This window comes from Pongo abelii, chromosome 15, assembly GCF_028885655.2.
Source record: "Pongo abelii isolate AG06213 chromosome 15, NHGRI_mPonAbe1-v2.0_pri, whole genome shotgun sequence".
In the NCBI taxonomy this organism is placed as follows: domain Eukaryota; kingdom Metazoa; phylum Chordata; class Mammalia; order Primates; family Hominidae; genus Pongo; species Pongo abelii.
This window is the reverse complement of record NC_072000.2, coordinates 80,724,260-80,748,270: the sequence shown is the minus strand read 5'-3', so window position 1 is coordinate 80,748,270 and position 24,011 is coordinate 80,724,260. Positions and strand designations below refer to the sequence as shown.

At 47.8% G+C, this 24,011-nt stretch overlaps 1 protein-coding gene across 3 annotated transcripts in view; it reads right to left on the bottom strand.

The window, feature by feature from the left end:
• The window catches only part of ESRRB (estrogen related receptor beta), a 186,757-nt gene that overhangs the window by 10,562 nt on the left and 152,184 nt on the right, over positions 1–24,011 (bottom strand). For all 3 annotated transcript variants that reach the window (XM_054530862.2, XM_054530861.2, XM_054530863.2), the window contains exons 4-6: positions 9,587–9,697; positions 8,954–9,115; positions 17–286 (exon numbers count right to left, since the gene is read on the bottom strand). In XM_054530862.2, the coding sequence (XP_054386837.2) occupies positions 17–286; positions 8,954–9,115; positions 9,587–9,697 (543 nt within the window). The remainder of the gene's footprint in view (positions 1–16; positions 287–8,953; positions 9,116–9,586; positions 9,698–24,011) is intronic.

Below are 24,011 nucleotides of genomic sequence, written 5' to 3'. Positions count from 1 at the left end.
CCGCCGCCCCCCTTACCGGAGTTGGCGAGGGCCAGGGCCTTGAGCGTCACAAACTCTTCCTTCTCCACCTTGAGCTTCTTGTACCTGCGCACCAGCTGCAGGATGGCCCGGTAGAGCTCCAGCAGCCCCGTGAGGCGGGAGTGCTCCTCGTCCATGATGTAGTCCTCAGCGTACACCAGCTTGTCGTCGTAGGGCAGCGAACGGTACACGATGCCCAGGATGAGGATCTCCATCCAGGCACTCTGCAGTAGGCTCATCTGGTCCCCCAGGGAGAGGTTTGAGAAGCCTGCGGGAAGAGGGGGCACAGAGGGCAGCAGCAGCAGGTCAGGAGGGTGGACCAGGGGCCTCCCTGGGGCTTGCTGGGGGCAGAGGTTGCGGGGCGTGGCTGTGTTCCTAACACCCCTGGATCCTGCCCCTGGGCCTTCCCTGTGTGGTGTAAGACTCACTGTCCTCCCCTTGGGTAATGTGTCAGACCTGGAATTCATGGAAAAGACTTACAAAACAAGAGCTCGGTCAATGTTGACAGTTGTTGTTATCATTATTATTGTTCGTTCTATGGTATTTTCCAAACGTCTGTAGAGGCTTTTTGATTAATTCAATGCATTTGTAGTTAAAGGAGTGACTGAGTACATACTGGAACCAGGAGGCAGCAGTATGTGCTCTTGGCCACTCTGGGGAGTTTCCAGGGCCCACTCTCTGCTCAAACCAGGGGAGGCTTTAGTGTTTGAAAATGACACCTGATCCTTGATGCAGTCTCAGCTGTGCAGAGACCCACGGGCCTGACCAAGAAGGAGGACGCAGCTGTTCAAAGCCACAGGGGAAGGCCCCAGTGACCACGGCCTGGGGCTACTAAGAGATCAAGAGCCCCCAGGGTCAGGGGCACTTTCTCACAGGACAGCCTGTCCTCCCAGGGTCAGAGCCCCTCTTCCCGGGCCATCACTCTCCGCTTAACGATGACCCAGCAGGCCTGTTCTGGGAGCTTGGAATCATGGTAGTTCCCCCCTCCCTGCTATTGAGGAGGCTGATTCCACAGTGAAAATAAAGTTGGGCATGGAGAAGGCTCCAGAATTGTGACACTGTCTTGTCCAGTGAGCTGTGGGGATTGCCTGGGTTGAACCCTGACTCCCACTTACTAGATGTAGGCTGATCTTGTGAAAACCATGCAACTTCTCCAAACCTTAGCTTCCTCATCTAGGAAATGGTATAATAGCAGGGTCTACTTCAGAGAGTCGCTGTGAGGTCTAAATGAGACGATGATTCCAGAACATACAAAGTATTTACTGAGCTATTATTACTAATGGTGAGATGAAAGTCCTCACTGCAAAACAATGATAATATACTGGAATTGCATTATACATGCACTTAAATTAGGCAAAGTCAATTAACATCTTGATTTACAGGAGAGTAAGACAGAGTAAATAAATAAGTCGGCTGATTTTCAAACATCTTAACCACCAAACACAAGGCAGTAACTTCACTGGAGATTCAAACAGAAACTCAGTGATTGGTTCTAACATGGACATGCTGGATTTATTCAAAGAAGGAAGAGCATCTACAAAGTTGTTTGCACCATGCACTATGGGTAACTGACATGAAGGGATTTTTTTCAGGGGTAATTTTGTCTAGGAAGGACTTTCTACTTCATTTGCTGACTTATACCCCATCCCTGGCTGGAAGCCACTTTCTGACGTGGGGTGCTGTGGGGGTGAAAAGAGAAGATGCATGTAAAGTGCTGGGCACCTCTCCTGGCACCATCAGCACTCAACATGCTAGGGTGCTGGTGATGGCTGTGGCTGTTGTTACTATTAATATTATTGTTGTCGTTGGCACACCATTGGCACCACTCACTTCTCTCTGGACTTGCCTGGAGGCCTGGGTGGTCCTGAGCTTCTGTACCACCCGGCTCTTTGGCTTGTGTGGTCTCCCCCATCCATCTGCTGTCCTGTCTCCAAATGCCACTTTTTCCCTGGCTTCCACACAGGGCATGGCAGTTGAAGCTTAGGGGTCACTCCTGGAGCTGAAGGCCCCCGACTAGGCAGACCACCCTTACCCTGTGAGCATTCTCCAAGTGAATTATCACAGTTCCCAAGACTGATCTATACAACTTGGGCCTCAGATCACCACCGGCTAACAGAATCCATGGGTGATCAACAAAAGAGCAGGAGTGATTACACCGACTGACACGGGGGAGCTTTGATTGATGCACCTTCTCAGGGGAGAGGCTGTGACAGGGGATCAGGGTGTGTGTGTGTGTGTGTATATGTGTGTGTGTGTGTGGTTGTCCAGATTCCCTGGTTGGGAGAGGGTGTGTGGTTGCCTGTGGTGGCCAGGGGAGCTGGGAGGTAATAAAAGATAGATAGAAATGGACATCCAATTTCCCTTATCAGGTCTTTGAGTAGGAGAGAGGCCTTGAGCAACATTAATTAACAGATACCAATCAGCCAGCACCAGAGAGTGTGTGGGGGGAGTGTTGGACAGCTCTAGGGAGGGGGTCTAAAAGCAGACAGACTGGAGGGGAGATGGAGGAGGAGGGCAGGGGCGAAATTAGCAGACAACTGAATTGGAAGGTGGCAGAGAGAGAGGATGAGGTAAGGACTAGCCTTCTGGAAACGCAGGGGAAAAGTTCCCTGTGCAGTGAATCCTGCAGGTACAATCATTAGGATGTTACTAGAATGCTTCTTTGCCCTTTGAGACATTCAGCAAAAACTTACTGAGCACCTACTAAGTGCCAGGCCTGTGCTAGGCACCGGGGACAGAATGGTGTGTCAGTCCAGAACTGCTCCCTGCCTTCAAGGGTTTACAGTGAAGGGGAAGACACACACGAAGGGGCACAAATCAGCACAAAGTTGCAATATAAGAAGAGCTACAGCAAATGCAGGGCTCTGAGAGCATGCAACTGGGGAAGGTGGTCCAAACAAGAGTCTGGGGAGGCTTTGTGGAAGGGGAGTCTTGAGGGCTGAGCTCTCAAGCGGGGTGGTGAGGGCACCTTTGATGAGGCACATGCCCAGGTGCCCCTGGATGGCCCATCCCAGCTCTGAGTTCCCAGAGTGCACAGACACTGAGCTGTTCCTTCTCCTACCCCCACGGCTGGGCACAGCAAAGAAGCTACGTGACAAACCTTTGCAGCTAAAAGGAGAGAGAGAATGGACAAATGCCACGGGCTTCGACTCCCAGGAGACAAGAAAATGTGCCCACAGTACTTGGTTAGACCCTCTAAGATGTTTGGACTCAGGTTCAGGGTTAGCTGCCTTTGCCTGTCTTGTAGGAGTCAGGCCCTGCCCTTCGGTGGTGGGAGGGAGACTGGACTTGGAAGTTTTGTGCCACCATAGGAGGATGTACCCGGGAGGCCTGTTCCCAAACCTCTGATAGGCTGCTTCGAGTTCTGGACTCAGCCCCTCATCACTCTCTTCCTCCCTGAACATTTTCAAAAAGCCCTGAAAACAGCTTTGATAATCCAAATGTATACTCCAGAGCACTGAATGGTGATACAGCCTTCTTCATTTTGTGCAAGGAAGGGAGGGGGAGATATTTGATATCTTTTAACGTCTGAAATAGTTCAAATCTTTTCTAGTATTTGCAAAAAGAAACACCAGAAGGAAAATTGAGAAAGAATTGAGAAAGAAAAAATGGTGACTTCTAGGAGGTGGGAATGGGAGGGGACAGGGATAGAGGTGAGATTTCTGTTACATACATTTGTGTCTACATTTGGCTTCTGAACCCTGTCAGTGCTTAAGATGCTTAAAAATAAAAGTAAGTCATAAATATAATTAAATTAAAAGTAAAATAAAAGGCATGCTGCCTTCAACCTAGCAATTCTACTGCTAGAAATTTCCCCTAGTGGCCAGGCACGGTGGCTCACGCCTGTAATCCCAGAACTTTGGGGGCTGAGGTGGGAGGATCACGTGAGCCCAGGAGTGTAATGCCAGCCTGGGCAACATGGCAAAACCCCATCTCTACAAATCATTTAAAAATTAGCCGGACATGGTGGTGCATGCCTGTGATCTCTGCTACTTGGGAGGCTATAGCAGGAGGATCGCTTGAACCCAGGTGGTCAAAGCTCCAGTGAGCCAAGATCACGTCACTGCATTCCAGCCTGGGCGACAAAGTGAGATCCTGGCGCATAAAGAAAAAAAAGAAAAAAAAAAGAAATTTATCCTAGAAATACTAGAAAAGTATGAATAAAGACATAGAGATAAATGTAAAAGGGTATTAGATCACTGCTTGAAATGATTCAAAATAGAAAAAAAAAGGTAACTAATGTAATACATGTGATTGTTATGTAGATGTAATTTTTAGTTAAATGAATGTGCCAAATAAGTTAGAACTGTGTGTGGATGTGGAAAGATACCCAAGGGGGCAAAAAGGGTGTAATCGTATGAGCACAGATGATCAGATTCCTAACTGCTGATCACTAGCTGTGACCCTGGCAAGTCTGTCTCTCAGTGCCTTGGTTTCCTTATCTGTAAAATGGGAATCATAACAGCACTCACCTCATGGGGTTGTTCAGATTAAATGAGCTGACATGTGGAACACTTAGAACTCTGCTTAGCGCAGGTAAGTGCTACTATTTTGTATAATTAAATGGAAAAATCAGGTGTAAAGCAGTGTTAGGGTATAAGCCCATGGACTGGGGGACACACACACCCCCCACCCACACACACACCCCACACAGTGGTTGTATCTGCCCAGGAAATTCCCAGAAGGAAGGTTAGGATGGGGAATTTGGAACTGTTAATTTCGACCCATCTGTCCCATCTAACGTCTTTACTAGAACCACAAATTCTTTTATTTAAAACCCAGAAGGAGCCCAGGCACTCCTCCCTGCCCTTCAGTAAAGTGCCTTCCACCCCTGCCTCTCTCAGCTGGGCTGGGTCTCTTTCTCAAGTTATTAGTAACTCTGGGACCAAAAGGACCCTGAAAAGGCTACCGGGATGGTCTGGGGGTGCCCCTGGGAGTGCAGGGATGTCCCTGTGCTGGGCTCACTGCAGGTGGCACTGCTGCCTTGAGGCTCTTGGGCCTGCCCAGAGCTCCTGGCTCCCCAGGCTCCCACTTGGAGCTCTGCTGCCCCAGGAAAATTGTTTTATCTGCACCAACTCATCTAATAACATTCAGGCTCTCCCCAAGCTCCCGATCCCCCCGTCCGTGATTTGGCACCACAAGCTCCTAGAATTGAAGAAAAAAAAAAAAAAAAGCACGTAATTTGTGGCAAGTGGAGTTCATAATCTGTTAATTTATGATCGTTTCTGTCGACCTGGAGGGCCATTAGCAGAGGTAATAAAGGGAGATGTAATTATAGGATCTGGGGCCACTTCAGACACAGCTGCTGTCACTCGGCAGCTCATATTTCATTGAGTCAGATGGGGATTACCTGGGAGCAGCGCCACTGAGGGACTTTTGTGAGGAGGCCTCTGGGGATGCCCTGTACATGGGAGCCTGGGCAGGGCAGGGTGGTGGAGACTCCCTGGGCAGGCTCTCCTGGCTGGCACAGGCATGAGGCTGCCCAGGGAGGCAGAATGGCAGGCTCGGGTCATTTGGAGGAGGCTGCAATTCATCAAGAGATTCCCCACTGCCTATTAAAGTCTGCTAGCTCTTGATCTCATGGAATAAGAAGTGGACACTCTAAAGACTCGGGCTTGCCCTACAGGGAACCCAATACTTGGAACATTCAACTCAAGGTAAAAAACCTGCATTTGGGGTAGGACAATGTCAGACTGACTTGAACAATGGCTGGGATTCTGAGTGAACCAAGTTCCCCCGGAAGTCAGCCTCATTCCAAATGGGATCCTTGGGGCAAAATAAATTCCTTGTCTCAGCCACAACTCCTATCAGGGGACCTCATGTGTAGTGACTTCTCAATATGTGCATGCAAAGCTAAGTGTGCAATGCCCTCTTGTGAGATGCGGTACCTTGCGTTTAAGGACAGTGGCCTAAATTCTTCAGAGCTCTACTCCTGAGCAGCCTGGAGTGGCCAGTCCCCCTCTTTCTGTCTGTGTAGGAACTAGATGGACAGGAGCTAACACAGGCCCCAGGGTGGGCTCCAGCTTTTATCCTCCCTACTCAACCAGCTCTCTCTCTCTCTCTTTCTTTCTCTCTCTCTCTCTCTCAGGGATAGGGAGCCCATCTTCAGATGCATTTTCCATCTAATCTGAGATGGGATAAAGTTGATTAGTTTAAAAATATCAGGCACCTGGCCAGTCACGGTGGCTCACGCCTATAATTCTAGCACTTTGGGAGGCTGAGGTGGGTGGATCCCTTGAGGTCAGGAGTTTGAGACCAGCCTGGCCAACATGGTGAAACCCCATCTCTACTAAAAATAGGGAAAAAAAATGACCCAGGGGTGGTGGCACGTGCCTGTAGTCCCAGCTACTCGGGAGGCTGAGGCAAGAGAATCGCTTGAACCTGGGAGGAGATTGCAGTGAGCCGAGATTGCACTACTGCACTCCAGCCTAGGCGAGAGAGTGGAGACTCCATCTCAAAAAAAAAAAAAAAATCAGGCACTTGATTGTGTCATTGCCCTTAGTATGAGGTTTACATGCAGTGGCAGGAGACTCCACTAATTAATTTTACCTTAAACACTGGAAGGTCAGGAGGCAAAGAATTCAGCATGCAGATTTATGCAAAATAGGCAAATTAGCATTTAAGACGGACAACTGAGCCCCTGTTTTTATTTGTTTATTTTTTTACCAAAAAGAATCCGGCTTTGAAGTCGTGAAAGGAGGCTTTTATTACTATTAGCAACTACAACAGCCCTGGTAAGCGTCTCTGCCATTCACCCAGTGTACACACTAAGTGCGCTACATCCTCACGGCAATCCCGTGAAGGTGCTCTATCGTGATTCCCATTTTACAGACAAGGACACTGAAGCTCCGAAAAATTCAGTATCTTGCACAAGGCCAGTAAAGACAGAGCTGAGATGAAAGCCCAGGCTGCCTGATTCCAAAGTCTATGCCTTTAGCACTCACTCTGCTTAGCCCTGCCCTCTTGGTTGGGCACAGATGGGAGATGGAGCTGGGAGGTGGAAAGGCACAGACAAAAATGAGTGCAGGGGAGACAGGGTCTCCTGGTCTTATCTACTTCCTCCGTGGTGTTGCAGGGGTGGGGTTGTGGAAGAAGGAAGCATTGACCCAGGGGACCGCCAGGCGCCACTCGTGAGCCATTGCTAGGATGCAGGATCTGTTCAACCTGGAACAGGAGTGTGGGGTGGGGGCAGGGGTACCTGTACCCAATTTGGCCCTGGGTTAGTGGAGCAATCCAGGCTGAAGTGTCTTAAGCAGTGGCCTGACCCCACATCTGTGCTGAACCAGCACTGGGCAGATTCAAAAACTACTGACTGTGTAATCCCCGAGAGGTTGAGCTCCTTAGTAAGGGCGTACCAGCCCAGATCCCTGGTCAGAATGCCCAGGGGCCACCAAGCAGTCCCTGCCAGCAAAGCCTCTGGGCCATCTGATATCTCTGTGCATCCCTGTCCACAGGAAGGCCCCTTCCTGCAACTTGGGCATGTAAGGTCTCACATGGAAGGACATTTTTTATTCCCTCAATCAACTGTGGGCCTTGGGCCAGGCATGGTGGCTCTTGCCTATAATCCCAGCACTTTGGGAGGCCGAGGTGGGCAGATCACTTGAGGTCAGGAGTTCGAGACCAGCTTGGTCAACATGGCAAAACCCCGTCTCTACTAAAAATACAAAAAAAAAATTAGCTGGGTGTGGTGGCGGGCACCTGTAATCCCAGCTACTTAGGAGGCTGAGGCCCGAGAATCACTTGAACCTGGGAGGCGAAGGTTGCAGTGACCCGAGATCACACCATTGCACTCCAGCCTGGGCAACAGAGCAAGACTCTGTCTCAAAAAACAAACAAACAAACTGTGGGTCTCGGTATCTAAAGTCTAGGTCACCTTTGCTGTATCATCTGCATGCTGTATTCACCTTTCAGAGCCATGACAAACCAAAAACGGATCTACAGACAGGAAGCTGACTTGTCCCATGTTCATGGTGGGTCATTACCAGAAGGATAAAAGGATGTTTCTACCACACTTTGAGTCAACTTATTCGAGTCTTAAAGGAGTTGAGGAATAAATTGCACAGAGAAAGGCCCCCAATGTGTATGTAATATAGAATACATGGGTGTTGGTGTCTACAAAAATAAAAAAGCTCCCGCCATCTGCCCAGACCTAGAGAGGCTGAAAGCAGGGTTTGGGTCCACATACAGTGAAGAGAAGTCCACACAGCCTGAAACATGTAACACACACTTTCTGCACCAGAAAGGCCCTTAAAATCTCAGAAGCCAATCCAGAGACAGGCCTCCCTTAGAGATCAGGCAAATGGCAATAGTGGGCATGCAGCTGATGCCAGCACATGCCAGACACCTTGCCGAACACTTCACACACAGGATCTCATTTCATGCTCACATCAAAGCTCACAAAGTAGGGGACTCTTGTATTCCCATTTAACAGAGAGGTCAGGTGGCCTACCTAGGGTTACTCAGTTAGTAAGCTGCAGACCCAGAATTGGAATCCCGATGTGATTCCCAAGCCTGTGCTCTTCACTGCTCCATTCTGCTGCCTCCAATAGGAAGAGAGAGTCAGTCTTTCTTCTGTTGTTTTCCGGCATCATTCCAATAAGGTCTACAAGAAAACCCTACTCTTTGTCCTTTAAGGGCTCAAGGAACTTGTTCTTTGAATATTACGCTGATTGTAGATCCAAACACGGCCCCGCCTTGAATGATAACTAATTCTGAAGAGCCTGCAGCAATGTATAAGCCTCACTGGGTCTTTAACTACCTGTTCCTCTCCAATGCTACAAGGAGAGAAGAGGAGCTCAGAGAAACAGGCCTGCCAGGATTTCACAGGCCTTCTGGGGTCCAGGATCCGGGCATCAGAAGCACAGCCATTGGGTAGGCTGCAGAGATACCGGCTGAGAGTCCCTGGCCACACTCTCCCCTGGGCCCACATGCTCACCTGGGATGTGCTTGGCCCAGCCAATGATGACCACAAGCTCTCGGTCTGCCAGGTCACAGAGAGTGGTCAGGGCCTTGATGTCCCCCTCAGGCATACCGGCGGGAGGCATGGCATACAGCTTGTCCGGCTCGGCCACCAGTAGGTATGAGACAATCTTGGTCACTGCAACAACCAAAGAGGGAAAGGTAAACGCTGGGAAAAGAGGAAAGGGGCCAGGGTGGAGGCTCAGATGGGTCAGGAAGCAAAGTCGGGTTCCTAAGAGCTCCAGGAAGGTCAAAGCGATTGTAATCTCCCCTCCTGTTCTGGCTCCATGAAGTTGCTGGTAGTGGCGATCTGGGCTGTTGAGAAATATCCCTCCAAGGGAAGTTGCCTGATGAATTCTCCAGGAGGAACCTGCAGAGCAACTTTGGGTGGGTGGCAAGGATAGCATGTTCTGGACATTGGGGCCCGTGGCTTGTCAGGACCATGCTTCATTTGGAGCCACATTCTAAATGTGCCAGGCACTGATGTCACCTCCCCAAGATCCACATTGTCTCATGACCCAGTGGTGGGAAGATGACGTTTCCCTAAGGGATGCCTGATGTTCCAGGTACAGATGCTGGCAAAAGGGGCAGGGACTGCCCTGACACTCACATGGCTTTTTAGCAGGTGGAGAAATTTGTAAGCTCAGGTATGGGCTGCTCTCTGAGTCCAGCCGTCGCTTGTATTTCTGACGGCCTCCACGCACTCGATCAAGGCGCACACCTATTGGGGAGGAAGGGGAAAAGATCTCAAGAGTTGTTCAACATCACCACTGACTTTGGAATTTCAGCACTGGCTGGGTCCTTCAGGGCCTTGCTCGGTTGACCTTTGACAGCTGCCCCACGGCCAGCCTCAGGCCAGGTGTCTGGACAATCCTAAAATAATTGTCTAACAGTAATGGCGCATCCCAGTTGCCCCAGGCCTGGATCTGTCTCTCTGGATTCAGCATCCTTCTGAAATCCATCCCAAGCAACCCTCAGCCCTTGGTTCTCCTTATGTCAACAAAGGCACTCTACCAAGTGTTGGCAGAAGAAGTCACATTATGTTAGATATGCTTTGAATCCAGGAAGGGTTAAGTTAACTTGCCAACAAAAGAAAGGAATCCCGGTCATTCACAGGCACTTCAAGGGTTTTCAAACTTTTCACACAAGAAGCATCTGAGGAGGCACTCATTACAAATATCAATTTCTAAACCCCACTCTCTGAGGTTCTAGCATAAAGCTCTAGAGTCTGTCTTTACACAAGTCTCCAGGGGATGGGAATGCAACAGCTGGACTGGCCACCTCTGGACTGGAAAATCAGTGCCTGGAAATATCTTGAAAGTAGGTTCAAAAGCAGCCGTGGCTACTCCATGTTGACACCCACTTCCAAGAGTGAGAGTTTACCCTGGAGAGATCCGTCATTGTCACTGAATCCAACTTGCCTTCCAGAAGCCTGCCTCACCCACAGCTCCTGCTGCCTGGACAGACACATTGGTACCATATTATGCCCCCCACCAGCAGATCGAAGGCACAGGGCCTCAGGTGGGCACACAACTCAGACTGGCTACCCACTGATGTGGCCTGGCCTGCAAGGATGAATCCCAACAAATTGGTTACAAAGTATGAACCAACACAAAAAGCACCAGAGAGCAGGTGCCCCAAGCATGGTGCTGGGGCCCTGTGGGGCCTGGAAGCCACTTCTGCCTTCTTGCTGTGGCTCTTCCAGGCCAGCCTCAGACAACGTCCCTTCTTGGAGTCCTTACCTTGAGCTCACTGAACAGCTCCCTTTTCCTGATCATGAAATGGGCTTTGACTGAAACACACAAGAAGTGAGACACGGAGACCAGAGTCCTCAGAGAAGAAAGCTGGGTTGCCACTTCAGCCTCTGCTGCGACAGGCCAGGTTCAACTTCTATTCTTTTCCCCAAAGGCAGTAAGTATCACCCTCACAGAGCCCCAGTCAGTTGACCTTCAGGGCCCTGTCTTTCCCTTTTCTAATAAACTCTGGTGCTTCCTAGATCGGGAGCAGAAGAAACAGAATCTTCCTCCCTGTCCCAGCCTTGTCCATCCTTCAGCCCCAGAGTGTTGGCTGCCAGTCCCCCGGATTCAGGCCTTTCTCCAGAACAGGCAAGGGGAAGTCAGAACAATGGTTACTTAATGGAATGATGATTTAGAGCTCATTCAAGCCTGGGGCTATTTTCTGGCTGTTTCTTTGTTAGGATGTTCAGCTACTAAATTTAAGTCTCTAGGAAGGAGGAAGTTTCCTAGAGCAACTGAAAGCAAAATTACTTTGTTTACTGAATGAGTGGAGAAAACTCCTTTAAGTGCACATTGCCCTAAAGGAACTTTGGGATGCTGAGGACACTACCCCCCCACCCCTCTGCTGCCCCAGGTGTTTTCAGTTCACGACTCCAGCCCTGGAGGGCAAGGATGCTGTGAGTTCACTGAGTGAGCCCACAACTCCGCATTTTTGTCAGCAATGTCTTTTTCAACCCCACAACCTGGTGTATTTGTACCTGGTGCTAAACGTTTTTTAGTCGGGGAGAGGAGGAGTCTACTCAGCAGCCCACCCAGGCTCCTGTTTAAAGGTAATTCCCCTGGTCAGGCGTGGTGGCTCACCCCTGCACTTTGGGAGGCTGTGGCGGATGGATCCCTTGAGGTCAGGAGTTCAAGATCAGCCTAGCCACCATGGCGAAACTCCATCTCTACCAAAAATACAAAAATTAGCCAGGTGTGGTGGCACGTGCCTGTAATTCCAGCTACTCGGGCGGCTGAGGCACAAGAATCACTTGAACCCGGGAGGTGGAGGTTGCAGTGAGCCGAGATCGCACCACTGCACTCCAGCCTGAGTAACAGAGTGAGACTCCATCTCAAAAGAAGATTTTAAAAAAATTTAAAAAAGGTAATTCCCCATTGGGAATAGGGAAATTGTTGGAAGCCTGTGCCTCAATGGATATCTGAGAAGTACACGTTCTCCTTCTCTCTGCCCTCTGGAGGTCAAGGCATGGACCCGTGACACAGGCTCAGCCAAGTGCACCATCAAATGGAGGCACAAGGACAGAGCGAAGGTGAGGACTGATAAGACCAGCAGCACCTCCCCAGCAGAGTGTAGGCAGCCTCTGGCCAGTGTATCCTGGCTACTGGGTTTCCTGCTCCTGGGCTCTCCAGAGATTCTCCTGGTTCTTGTCTGGTTTCTAAATGTACTCTTTGAGCCTCCTGATAGGCTTCCAATAAACTCCCCTTCTGCCTAGAAGGTCAGGTTTTGTAACTGACAACATCTGTTGCTGACTTCTCCAGGAGCAGAATCTGAGACAAGGCTGTGCATGTGAGCAGTTTCCAAGGAGGGAAGAAAGCCAGTAACAAATGTGTTCCTGAGGACAGTACTGCTGTGGGCAACTGAGGCTCCCAGCTACAGACTGCTTTGGTGCTTCTTGTCTGCCTCCCAGGTCCAGGCTGAGCAGACTCTGGTGGCCAAAGAAAGCCCAGGCGTCAGATCAGCACACACACACACGCACGCACGCATGCATGCATGCACACATACACACACACACACACACAGTGCTGAGTAGGTGTGGGCAGGAACAGTTTCTGCTGTCTTCCTCCTCAAGTGTGGTCTGCAGGCTAGCATCATCACCATCATTTGAGGCTTGTTAGATGCCGCAAAATCTCAGGCCTGGCCACAGAGGAATCAGACAAGGTGATTTGCACGGATAACAGAGTTTGAGGAGCACTGCACTAAGGCATCCTAGCGAACGCAGCTGTACCATCAACTTCTACCTGTACCTTGGACCCTAAAGAGACAGCTAGATGCCATCCAGCTCCAGACCTGAACCTATGTGCTACTAGCACTTTGGCTCACATTTGCCCCCTCACCCCTGCAAGCCCCTTCAGTGAGGGCAGAAGGAGCAGACATAAACGCAGGAAAGATAATTCTTCCTGTAAAAGATTTTTGGGAAAAGTTCCCTGTCTAGAAAAACTTTCTGACTCTATCCTGTGACATGTCTACATAGAAACCGCCTCTGTTCACTATACCCAGGCCAAACCAAACCCTCTACCAAGCTCTGCTCCCGCTTGGAATGGTGACAGGCCCGAGAGTGAAAACGGTCCACCTCATCCATAAGAGACAGTAAGGGCCCCCACTTACTGAGCACCTACTATATGCCAGGATGTTAAACATATACTCTCCTTGAGTCCAGGACAAGCCCCTTCCCCACTTTACTGACCTTCTCTCCTAGATGCCACTGGAATGAACTCTCGCTTCCCATCCAGCCTGCTTCCTGGCAAGCAGCTGTCAGTCAGAGTGAGACATGCTCAACACAAAATAAAAAGAGGTGTCTGTCCCTCAGCAAGACAAGAAGATGGGCAGCCTCCACCTCTGCCGATGTCTCCATCTGGGATGTTCTGCGTCCTGATATAGGGCCTGACCTTTTGTGGATGTTCAGGAAAGTCTTGATGAATACAGGGGTGGATGTACCTCTTTCTTCCTCATCCCCATGCCAGGCTGGGGGCTTCTTCATGGGCTCCCAGAGCACACTGGGCTTCCCCTACTGACTAGGTGCCCGTTAAGGCCAGGGGCGGCTCACAGTACTGCCCCAAAGTCTGTCATGGTACCCAAGACGCAGCATGTGCTTAGAAAATGGGATTATTATTGTTATTATCATCATCCTTATTATTATTGTTCCCCAGCATTGCACCCAAGTTTTTGGTAAATTACATTAATAATGATAATGATAACAGCATAATTTGTAAAGGACTCTCTGTATGTATTACCCTACTTAACCCACAAAAATATAAGGCAGGTGCTATTATCCTCATTTTACAAATAAGAAAAACTGAGGCTCAGAGAGATTCAGTAATTTCCCCAATAAAAGACCCAAGCTCTTTGCCATTCCACGGTATGACCTCCCAGGGCACAGCAAATGTTAAGTTCGCCTCTAAATTTTCTCCTCCTGGTCTTTACAGCATAGTGGTCAATGGCTCCAATCAATACGTGTATCAATGATCAGGTTATGCTGTTAAAAAAAAAAAGTAGCCTGTTGGGTTTAATTATGCACAAACTGACACCTGATGTGAAATGTGTCTGTTCCCCTTGCCTCCTGTCTGCTTTTCTGAGCCTGCCCTAAGCACAGCCTATAATCAGTGCAGCCCATGGGCTCGACAATGAAGGTCCCATGCCCATCTCTGTCCTTTACGGGTCACTTCAGGTTATTTGGCCTTGGACAAGTGGGCTTCAGCTACATCATCAGGTCTGGGGAAGGAGGCGATGGTAAAACCAACTCTGCTCAAGATGAATGGCTTTTGTGACAATTGTATGACTTAATGATGAGAAAATGCTTGGTAAGCTGGAAAGCAGTTCCAGTACGCTGGGTGAGGCCATCTCTTCACCACCCTCCTGCCAACCCATAGCACTTCAACATTCATCTGCTACCTCACGGGCCACCTCATGCTGGTTTCCCTTTATACCCATCAGCTCTTCGATTCAATGGGTTCTTAGAGGACAGGACCCAGGCTTGCTCTATTTCTCCCCTGCCCTGGCACTGCCTCACACTGAGGGCTTGCTAAAGGCCGTTTAGAGTGGGAGGGTCCTGTGACACAGATCTGTGCACCCCTAGCCTGGGGTTGGGGAAGATGAACCCCCACCTAAGTGAAGTGGCCTTCTCCTTTTTTTACTGTTTTTGAGACAGACTTTCACTCTGTGGCCCAGGCTGGAATTCAGTGGTGTGATCTCAGCTCACTGCAACCTCTGCCTCCCAGGTTCAAGCCATTCTCATGCCTCAGCCTCTCGAGTAGCTGGGACCACAGGTGCGTGCCACCACGGCAACGGGATGTCAGGTTAAGTCCATGGTGGGACTTCTGGAATGGTTTTGCTTTTCTGAGAAAAGGGACAGACATATTCAGTACAGCTCTTTTTGCCTTTCTCTTGCCCCAGCCTGGAAGGTGAAGCCTACAGCTGTGGCAACGACCTTGCAGCCATGACATGGCTGTCTGAGGACACCAAAGAACACCAGAGAAGAAAGAAAGAGCTGGAGCCCCTACCGCCATGGCTGAGAACTTTGTGCAACACAGCAGCTGCCCATCTCCAGGCTTCTTGTAAGGTGGAAAAACCAACTTCATTTATCCATGCTTACGCTGCTAGTTATCAGGTTCTCTGTAACTTGTGGCAGAAAGCAATTTTCACTGACTGATACAATGGGCAATTACTTTTAAAATTAGGATGCTTAAGACTTACAAACACTAACTGGAAATAAACAAGAAGACTTGAACTTGAAATGAGAGTTGCCTTATTGTTTGTGTCCTTATATTAGTAAAATATCTAAAAGTAGACTCAGGAAACACATTAAAATACTAATTAACTTACAATTACTGTCTAGGATTATTAGATTTTATCATCTTATTGACACTTTTCTGAATGTGAAAAAGCATTAATAATGCTCAAATGTAAAGTGTCACATACTTCCAAATACTGCGATAAATATAGATCCTTTGTTTTAACCACCATTAACACCGTTTAATCCTTACTGAGTACAGGTCAAAATTTTAATATTTCTGAGTGCTCCATGAATAGAAAAAAATTGATAATCCCTGGAATACATGACCCTGTGCAGATGGAGATCTTGAGTTGAGATCATGCCATTTCACTCCAGCCTGGGCAACGGAGTGAGACTCCATCTAAAAAAAAAAAATTAATAATAAAAAAAAACCACTTCACTCTTAAAGATTTTCTGCATCTTGACCATATCAATGTCAATTGACTGTATCAATGTCAATATCCTGGTTGCGATATTGTACTGTAGTTTTTTAAGATGTTACCTTTAGGGGAAACTGGGTAAGCGATGCATGGCATCTCTCTGTATTATTTCTCACAACTGCGTGTGAATCTGCAATTATCTCAAAATAAGAAGTTTAATTAAAAACTTAAAAAACAATGCTGCTGGAAAAGTAAAATGGTGTAACCACGTGGAACATAGTTTGATGGTTCCTCAAAAAGCTAAACAGAATTACCGTATGATTCAGCAATCCCACTCTTAGGTACACACCCCCAAAAAACTGAAAAGAGGAATCTGAACATACATCTGTGTAGTGTGGGGAAAAGAAGCAAATTTTTAAAAAATAAAAAGAAGGAATTTGAATAGACGCCTGTAGGACAATGTTCACTACAGCATAATCACAATAGCCAAAAGGTGGAAACAACCCAAGTGTCCGTGGTTAGATGAGTGGAGAAGCAAACGTGGTATATACATGAAATGTTACTTAGTCATAGAAAGCAATAAAGTTCTGATATATGCTATAACTTGAATGCACTTTAAAAACACTACGCTAAGGAAAATAAACCAGACACCAAAGGACAGATATTATGTGATTCCACTTTTTCTTTCTTTCTTTTTTTTTGTTGAGGCAAGGTCTTGCTCTGTTGCCCAGGCTGCAGTGCAGTGAGTCCATCACAGCTCGCTGCAACCTCAAACTACTGGGCTCCAGTGATCCTCCTGCCTTAGCCTCTCCAGGAGCTGGGACTACAAGTGTACACCACCACACCCCATTTTTTTTAAGAGACAGGGCCTCACTCTATAGGCCAGGCTGGCTCTCTGCATCCTTGACCTCCCAGCCTCAAGAGATCTTCTCACCTCAGCTTCCCACGTAGCTGGGACCATAGGCACATGCCATGACACCCAGATAATTTTTTTAAAAAATTTTTTGTAGAGATGGGGGTCTCACTATGTTGCCCAGGCTGGTCTCGAACTCCCGACCTCAAGCGATCCTTCTGCCTCAGCCTCCCAAAGTGCTGGGATTACAGGTATGAACCACTGTGCCTGGCCCCCTCTTTTTTTTTTTTTTTGGTAGATGGGGTATCTCACTATGTTGCCCAGGCTGGATTTGAACTCCTGGTCTGATGGTGATTACATAATGGTTTGTTTTGTTTTGTTTTGTTTTGTTTGAGACAGGGTCGCAGTTTGTCACCCAGGCTGGAGTGCAGTGGCACGATCCTGGACTCAAGTGATCCTCCTGCCTCAGCCTCCTGAATAGCTGGGATTACGGGTACATGCCACCACACTTGGCTAATTTATGTATATTTTGTAGAGATAGGGTTTCACCATGTTGGCCAGGCTAGTCTCAAACTCCTGAGCTTAAGCAATCCACCCTCCTCAGCCTCCCGAAGTACTGGGATTACAGGCATGAACCACAGTACCTGGATGGTGATTGCATAATATTGTGAATGTGTTTGATGTCACTGAATTGCACACTTAATTTCTAAAATGCCAAGTTGCACTTGATATATATTTTGCCACAATTTACAAATATAGGAATACAAAATGCTATCAAACTGTATACTTTAAATGGGTGAACTATATTTCGATAAAGCTGTTAAAATTTTTTAAAAATATGTATCCTTTCTCAGGTTAGTGGAATTAAACAACATAAAATATTGAAACATGTAACAGAATGCTTGGTACACAGTAGGCACTCAGCAGTAACTTCTTGCCTTTCATCTGCCTGTTGAAGGTCATAGAGTCTAGCTTGAGCTGCCTTCCTCATGGAAGAGAGAAACACATCCCCACAGTTGTAACTACTGTGAGTCAGATGTATTAAACAAAATCCCTGAAGAAATTAAAGTTGAGAGAGGTTAAATATTGTGCCCAGGGCACATAGCCCCAACCCTGGGACTCTCTGGAATATGCCGGCGGGTCTGATGGCCGCCTTTGTCCAACTTGAGAACAGAGGTTCCGCCCTTGGCTGCAGTCATAACTGCTCCCACCTCCACCAGCCTCTTCACCAGGCTGGTGCCCCTCGTGCCTGTGATGGCCAAGCCCACTTCCCAGCTCAGGGCACAAAAAATAGGAAAGAAGCTTCAGGGCCACTCTGGGACAGAAACTCCTTGAGAGGAGGGGAGTGGGGCTCCCCCTCTGCTGGCATCTCCAATCCACTGCAGGCACCTCACAGCATCCACAGCCGGCAGCTTACACATCCGGGATTGGATACCCACTTGCTGACTTGATAAGATCAGGCTTCTGACATTTTTCTTAATGGAAGTAAAATAATTCCTTCTTCCCTCCACCTCCCTCCTTTCTTCTCATCTTCCCTCCCTAAGCTGGACAAGATCCCAGTCTTTCAGAAGTAAAAATAGCCGAGTGTGCAGGGTCAGCCGCAGCGGGGCCACTTTAAGCTTCTTTCTTTTATACCCAGGCACTAAAAATAGCCAGCTAAAGCTCTGCAAAGCGTGGCCCTGCACCTGGCCCTAAGCCTGTCCCAGGCGCTTCTCACATCATATTTCTCTTCCAACAGGAAAGGTTCAGACAGGGCAGGCGGGGGAAAGGCCTCTGAGCCAGTGTCCTCCCACAAGCTACTGTCCAGGTCTGAGGTCAAGATCCCTGCTGGCATTGCAAGGTTTTCATGACCAACACCCTTCTCTTCCCCTTATCCAGAACTTTCCCCCATCACTATCACCAAATTCAACATCCCTGGTTTATTAACGAAATAAGCAGCTTCACGGTTCATGATTTACAAATCTATTTCATACCCATATCTCATTTGAGCTGCCCAACAATGTTGAGGAGGAAGAATATACATGATTATGATCAGTCCCATGTAAGATCTGAGGCTCAGAAAGGTCAGGCGACTCGCTGAGGATCACACAGCCAAGAAATGTCACAGGGAAGTTTTGAACCTTGATTTTCAGATCTCCAAGTCCTATCTTCTTTGCCCGAAACTTGTGACACCAGTCCCATATAACCTCAGAATGCCCTAGGAAGCCTTTGAACAGCACAGTCTTTGAGGATTTACTGATTTAGAGGCTCTGAGTCAGTAGGTCTAGGGAGATGTCGAGGAATGAGTATTTTTCCAAAGCTCCTCTACTAATTCTAATTATGTGCCAGGTTTGGAGGGCACTGTGCTAAACCTGTTTTATTCAATACTTTTATGTGGCCAGTGTTCTTCCCAGGAAACTTGGGGGTAAACTCCCTGCCTGTAGGTTCTACCAAACTATAGCTGACCCATCTCCAGGAGGAGGAGAAAACCACCCAGAAGGTGATGTGGGTATCATGAGCCCCTGAGGTTCTGGAAGTTGTGTGGGCATGCTGATGGGCATTCCAGCCCAGTGCGATGCCCTGAACTCTCAGCCACAACCCCTGTATACACTGGACTTCCTTCAGCCACCTGTCCTGTGCGGGTTTCTGGGTGACAGGTAAGCTTGCCTTGCTGCCTCAGACACAATGGCTCTTTTGGGCTGCCTCTTACCCCAATGACACACCATAAAGGCAGAGTGCCTCACACCTGACTTCCTAAAAGCTAAGAGAGAGAGCCTTGTAGCTAAACAGACATACATGACACCTAATATTCTGGGGCTTTTGCCAGCTTCTCTGTGGGCTCTGGGCACTGCGGTGGATAAATGGTAGTGAGTGATGAGCTCTCAGAATTCTGCCTATTAAAGGAATGTCTGCTATCATGCTGGGCTCCTCTAGACACTTCTTACCATGCCACCACATCCCCAAGGGCATTTTGACAAAACTGTGTTACGCCTGCATTCCCAACTGCCAAGAAGTCTCCAAAACTGTACGCCTGACACAGGGAAGTTATTTCAGCCCAGCTTCCCTTTCCTTTCCCTTCTTCTTTTTTCCCCTTTGAGAAAGGGCTACAGGCTTCACTACTGGCCAAGGCATCAATCGTGAGGTTGGAATAGGCTTCTTAGAAGGAATTCCACATAGCCAAGGAGACTAGATTCCACCCAGCTCTATCATTTACTAGCTGTGTGGCCTTGGTCAAATCGCTGAAACTCAGTTGACCAGATCAGGCATGGCAAAGACTTATCACCTGTGCCCCTGCCTTCCATTTCTTAGTCTGTGGCAGACATTGCTAATCAATCATGGCACTCTTGCCTGCTGATCCCAGACACTGCCTAAGAAGCCTTTCAATCATGCACTCCAGCTGAGCGCAACTAAAGGCAATTTGCCATCCTGGAGCCTGAATTAAGAACAACTGTGTTAGAGGCAGCCAGTGCAAACAAGTCTGCAAATAAACAAATAAATAAATAAGATAATGTCAGACTGAAAGAAGTTCAGTGAAGAAGCATGCAAGGGGATATGATAGCAAGGAATAGAGTGGATAGGGAGGCCTTTCTGAGGTCGGAAGGATAAGAAGGAGCCATTGCTTTGGGGAGAGCATTCCAGGCAGAGGGAAGGCTCTGAAAGTTCTAAGATGGGAAACAGTTTGTCATGCTTGAGGGTCAAAAATAAGCCAGGGAGGCCAGAGTAGAGTGGGTAGGAGTGAACAGACAGGAAAGGAATGGTATGAGATGATACTGAAGAGGCAGGGAGTGGGTAGACCATGCAAGGTCTTGAAGACCAAAGCAAAGTGTTTGGATTGTATTTTAAGTGCTATGGAGAGCCACTGAGTGATGTAAAGCAAAATGACAGAATCTTACCAGTGCTTTGACAAGATCACTGCTAGGGGGATTAAACAGGACTAAGAGTGGAATCAGAAGTCCAGTTAGGAAACTGTCGCAGTGGTCCAGGAAAAAACAATGCTTCCTTGGACCAGGGTCATGACCATGGAGATGAAGAAAAGTAGGAGAATCTGAAATACATTTTGGACATTGACCTGGGAGGAGTCAAGGATGACCTCCAGGTTTCTTTTGAGCAATAGGTGGCTAGCATCACCATTCCTGAGATGGGAAAGACTGGAAGCAATAGAAGGAGGGATGGTTCAAACCTAGAGTTCCTCTCTAGACATTTTTAATCTGTGATGTCTCATAAAGGACCCAAGTGGCAATGCCAATAGGGTGGTTAGATATTGAGGTCTAAAATATCTAGGGAAGATTTTGGGAGGCTGAAGCAGGAGGGTTGCTTTATGCCAGGGGTTCGAGACCAGTCTGGGCAAAATAAGCAAGACCTTGTCTCTAAAAAAATTTTTTTTTAATTAGCCCCATATGGTGGCACACGCCTGTAGACCAGCTACTTAGGAGGCTGAGGTGGGAGGATCTCTTGAGCCCAGTAGTTTGAGGTTACAGTGAGCTATGATCAAGTCACTGCACTCCAGCCTGGGCCACAGAGCCATACTTTGTCTCTTTAAAAACAGCAACAATAACAAAATCCCCACACACACACAAAAAAACAATACTTGTCTTTGAAAATATGTCATTCCCTTTTTCTATACCAACAATGTTTTAGCTGGGTACATGGCGTCCCAGATAATGGCTACAATTCCAAGACTCCCTGGCAGAAAAGTGTGGCCCTGGGCTGTGAGTGGGAAGAACAGATGTGTGCTACTTAGGGTCCAGCCCTTCCCATGCTTTTCCTCCTTCTAGATGTCTGTGAGATGGGAAGAACTGGGGTCCACAAGGGCAAGCCACATGCTAAGCTTGGCAGAGCTGCCAGCCAGTCCTGGATTGCCTGTGACCTTCAGACTGTTATGTAAGAAATGAGTGGGAATGAAACTGCTATCCTGCTTAGGCTTCTGGGTGGTTTTGGGGTTTGGTTTGGTTTGTGGAGGGGAAAAGGGAGTCTCTTTCTTTTAGAAGCCTAGCCTGGCCTGGAGTGGTGGCTCATGCCTGTAATCCCAACACTTTGGGAGGCCAGGGCAGGTGGATCACCTGAGGTCAGGAGTTCAAAACTAGCCTGGGCCAACATGGTGAAACCCCATCTCTACTAAAATTACAAAAAATTAACCAGATGTGGTGATGCACGCCTGTAATAGCAGCTACTCAGGAGGCTGAGGCAGGAGAATCACTTGAACCCGGGAGGCAGAGGTTGCAGTGAGCCAAGATTGTGCCATTGCACTCCAGCCTGGGTGACAGAGAAGACTCTGTCTCAAACAAAAACAAAAAAAAAAAACAAAAAAAAAAAACCACAGCCTAGTCTTACACTATCTAATGTAATGTATTATAAGTGTATTTCTGGATCTATTCAATGTTTACTTTTTAAAGAAGTTTTTTTAAAGAAAGGAGTGAATGGGATAAGAAAATGAATATAGCAAGTGCTGTCAATTCCTTTTGGAGGTTTTGTTGAGAAAGAGAGTGGGATCAGGTAGCAATATCTAGATGGAGACGAAGGGACAAAATATAGTTGTGGATTTTTTAAATTTAATTTTGTTTTTGGCTGGGCATGGTGACCCACCCCTGTAATCCTAGCATTTTGAGAGGCTAAGGTGGGTAGATTGCTTGAGCCCAGGAGTTTGAGACCAGCCTGTCTCTTTTTTTTTATGTGAAAAAAATTTTTTGAACATTTTTTAAGTTAAAAAATAAATTTAATTTTGTCTTCATAATGGGAGAACAGAAGTATGCTTGTGTGCTAATGAAATGATCCAGTAGTGAGAGAGAATTCGATGATGCTGGAAGCAGAGAAGATACCATAGGAATGAAGTCCTTGGTAACGGGCTGGGCATGGTAGCTCACTCCTGCAATCCCAGCACTTGGGGAGGCTGAGGCGGGCAGATGATTTGAGGTCAGGAGTTCGCGAACAGCCTGACCAACATGGTGAAACCCTGTATCTACTAAAAATACAAAAACTTAGCTGGGCATGGTGGTGCATGCTTATAATCTCAGCTACTCGGGAAGTTGAGGCAGGAGAATCGCTTGAACCTGGGAGGCAGAGGTTGCAGTGAGCCAAGATCGCACCACTGCACTCCAGCCTGGGCAACAGAGCGAGACTCCATCTCAGAAAAAATAAATAAATAAATAAAGGAATGAAGTCCTTGGTAAAGAAGAGAGCGATTCAGAGCACAGGAGAGCAGGAGGGGGACCAGCGTTTGTCAGGATTGGAAATACCTCTATTCTACCAAGAAGAAGACAGAAAACAGGTGCACAAACTGGTAGGTTTGTGGATTCAATGGTAGGAGGGTAAGATGTTTCCCATTTGACTTTCTATTTTTTCATGAAAATGTGAAGCAAGATTACAAGAGTAGGGAGTGAGGCTACAGGAGATTCAAAATTGCCTCTGGATCACAGAAGAAAATCCATTTTGTAACATGAAGAATATCTATCTCCAATCAACAATCAGACTTCACAGTACAACTCTAGGAGCTTTCCCTGAAGATTGGGAGCAAGATGAAGATAGGCACTATTATTATTCCCATTCTATGGAGGAGGAAAGGGAGGCTTATAGGGGTTTAAGTAACTGGCCCTAGGAGTCGATAATTGGTGAAGATGAGGTTTAACCAGGCCTACGTGACCACCGGACTCATTATCCAAAAGCCTGCAGGGAACAGTAAGAATGATTTAGCACAGACAAGATAATCTCCTGCGTCTTCATTCAATCAACACTTCTCCAACCAGAGGTCATTGTGGCTGAGTGGCCCAAAGGCTTCAGGGTGCCTGGGAAGATCCTGTGAGCTGTCAGGTACGTGTGTGCGTGTGCGTGTGCGTGTGTGTGTGTTGGGGGGGTGTTGCGAGGGGGCAGTGTGTGTAGAATGTAAAGTGGCTCGAAAGGGATGCAACACACATTGGCATTCTCAGGCTATAGCTCAATACCATTCTCTAAAGTGGTAAAGAGTTGGTTTGTTTCAAAACACTAATATATTTTGGAAAAGAAAAAGAATTTTTAAAGGCAAGTCATCTCTCATGCTCTTTCTTCATTCACAGGGCCAGAAAAAAAGTGATATTTCTGGCATGGGCTAGAGGCAGAATACTCTATAAATACAAGGCCATTAAATCCCATGCAGTGGGAACCTGATCAGGGCCTCCTTTTAATTTCCTGACATGAGCTGGCCACTAATGCAATTACCCAGAATCCCCGGAGGAGCCCTCCACCTTCCCAACAAGCACAAAGCGAGTGAGAGCATATTGCATGGATGTCGGCCCAGCTTTCACTGAAATCAAATATCTTTTAGAAAACACTTGGGGAAAGGCAGGCAGGGGCTGAGCGGGGGAGAAATGGAGCGGGCTTGGGAGGCTGGTTGCATGAGGGAGGTAAGGTGAGGAGGAGGTGAAGTTGGCGGGGACAGGCTGTCTAGAGAGAACTGCTGAAATCCCAGAGCTGTACTGAGGCCTCGGGGAGCCCCCTAGGAAATGCAGCTAGTGGTTTTCCAGAGTCAGTCCACACCTTAGCCAGGCTGCAAAGGCTGACTACCAGG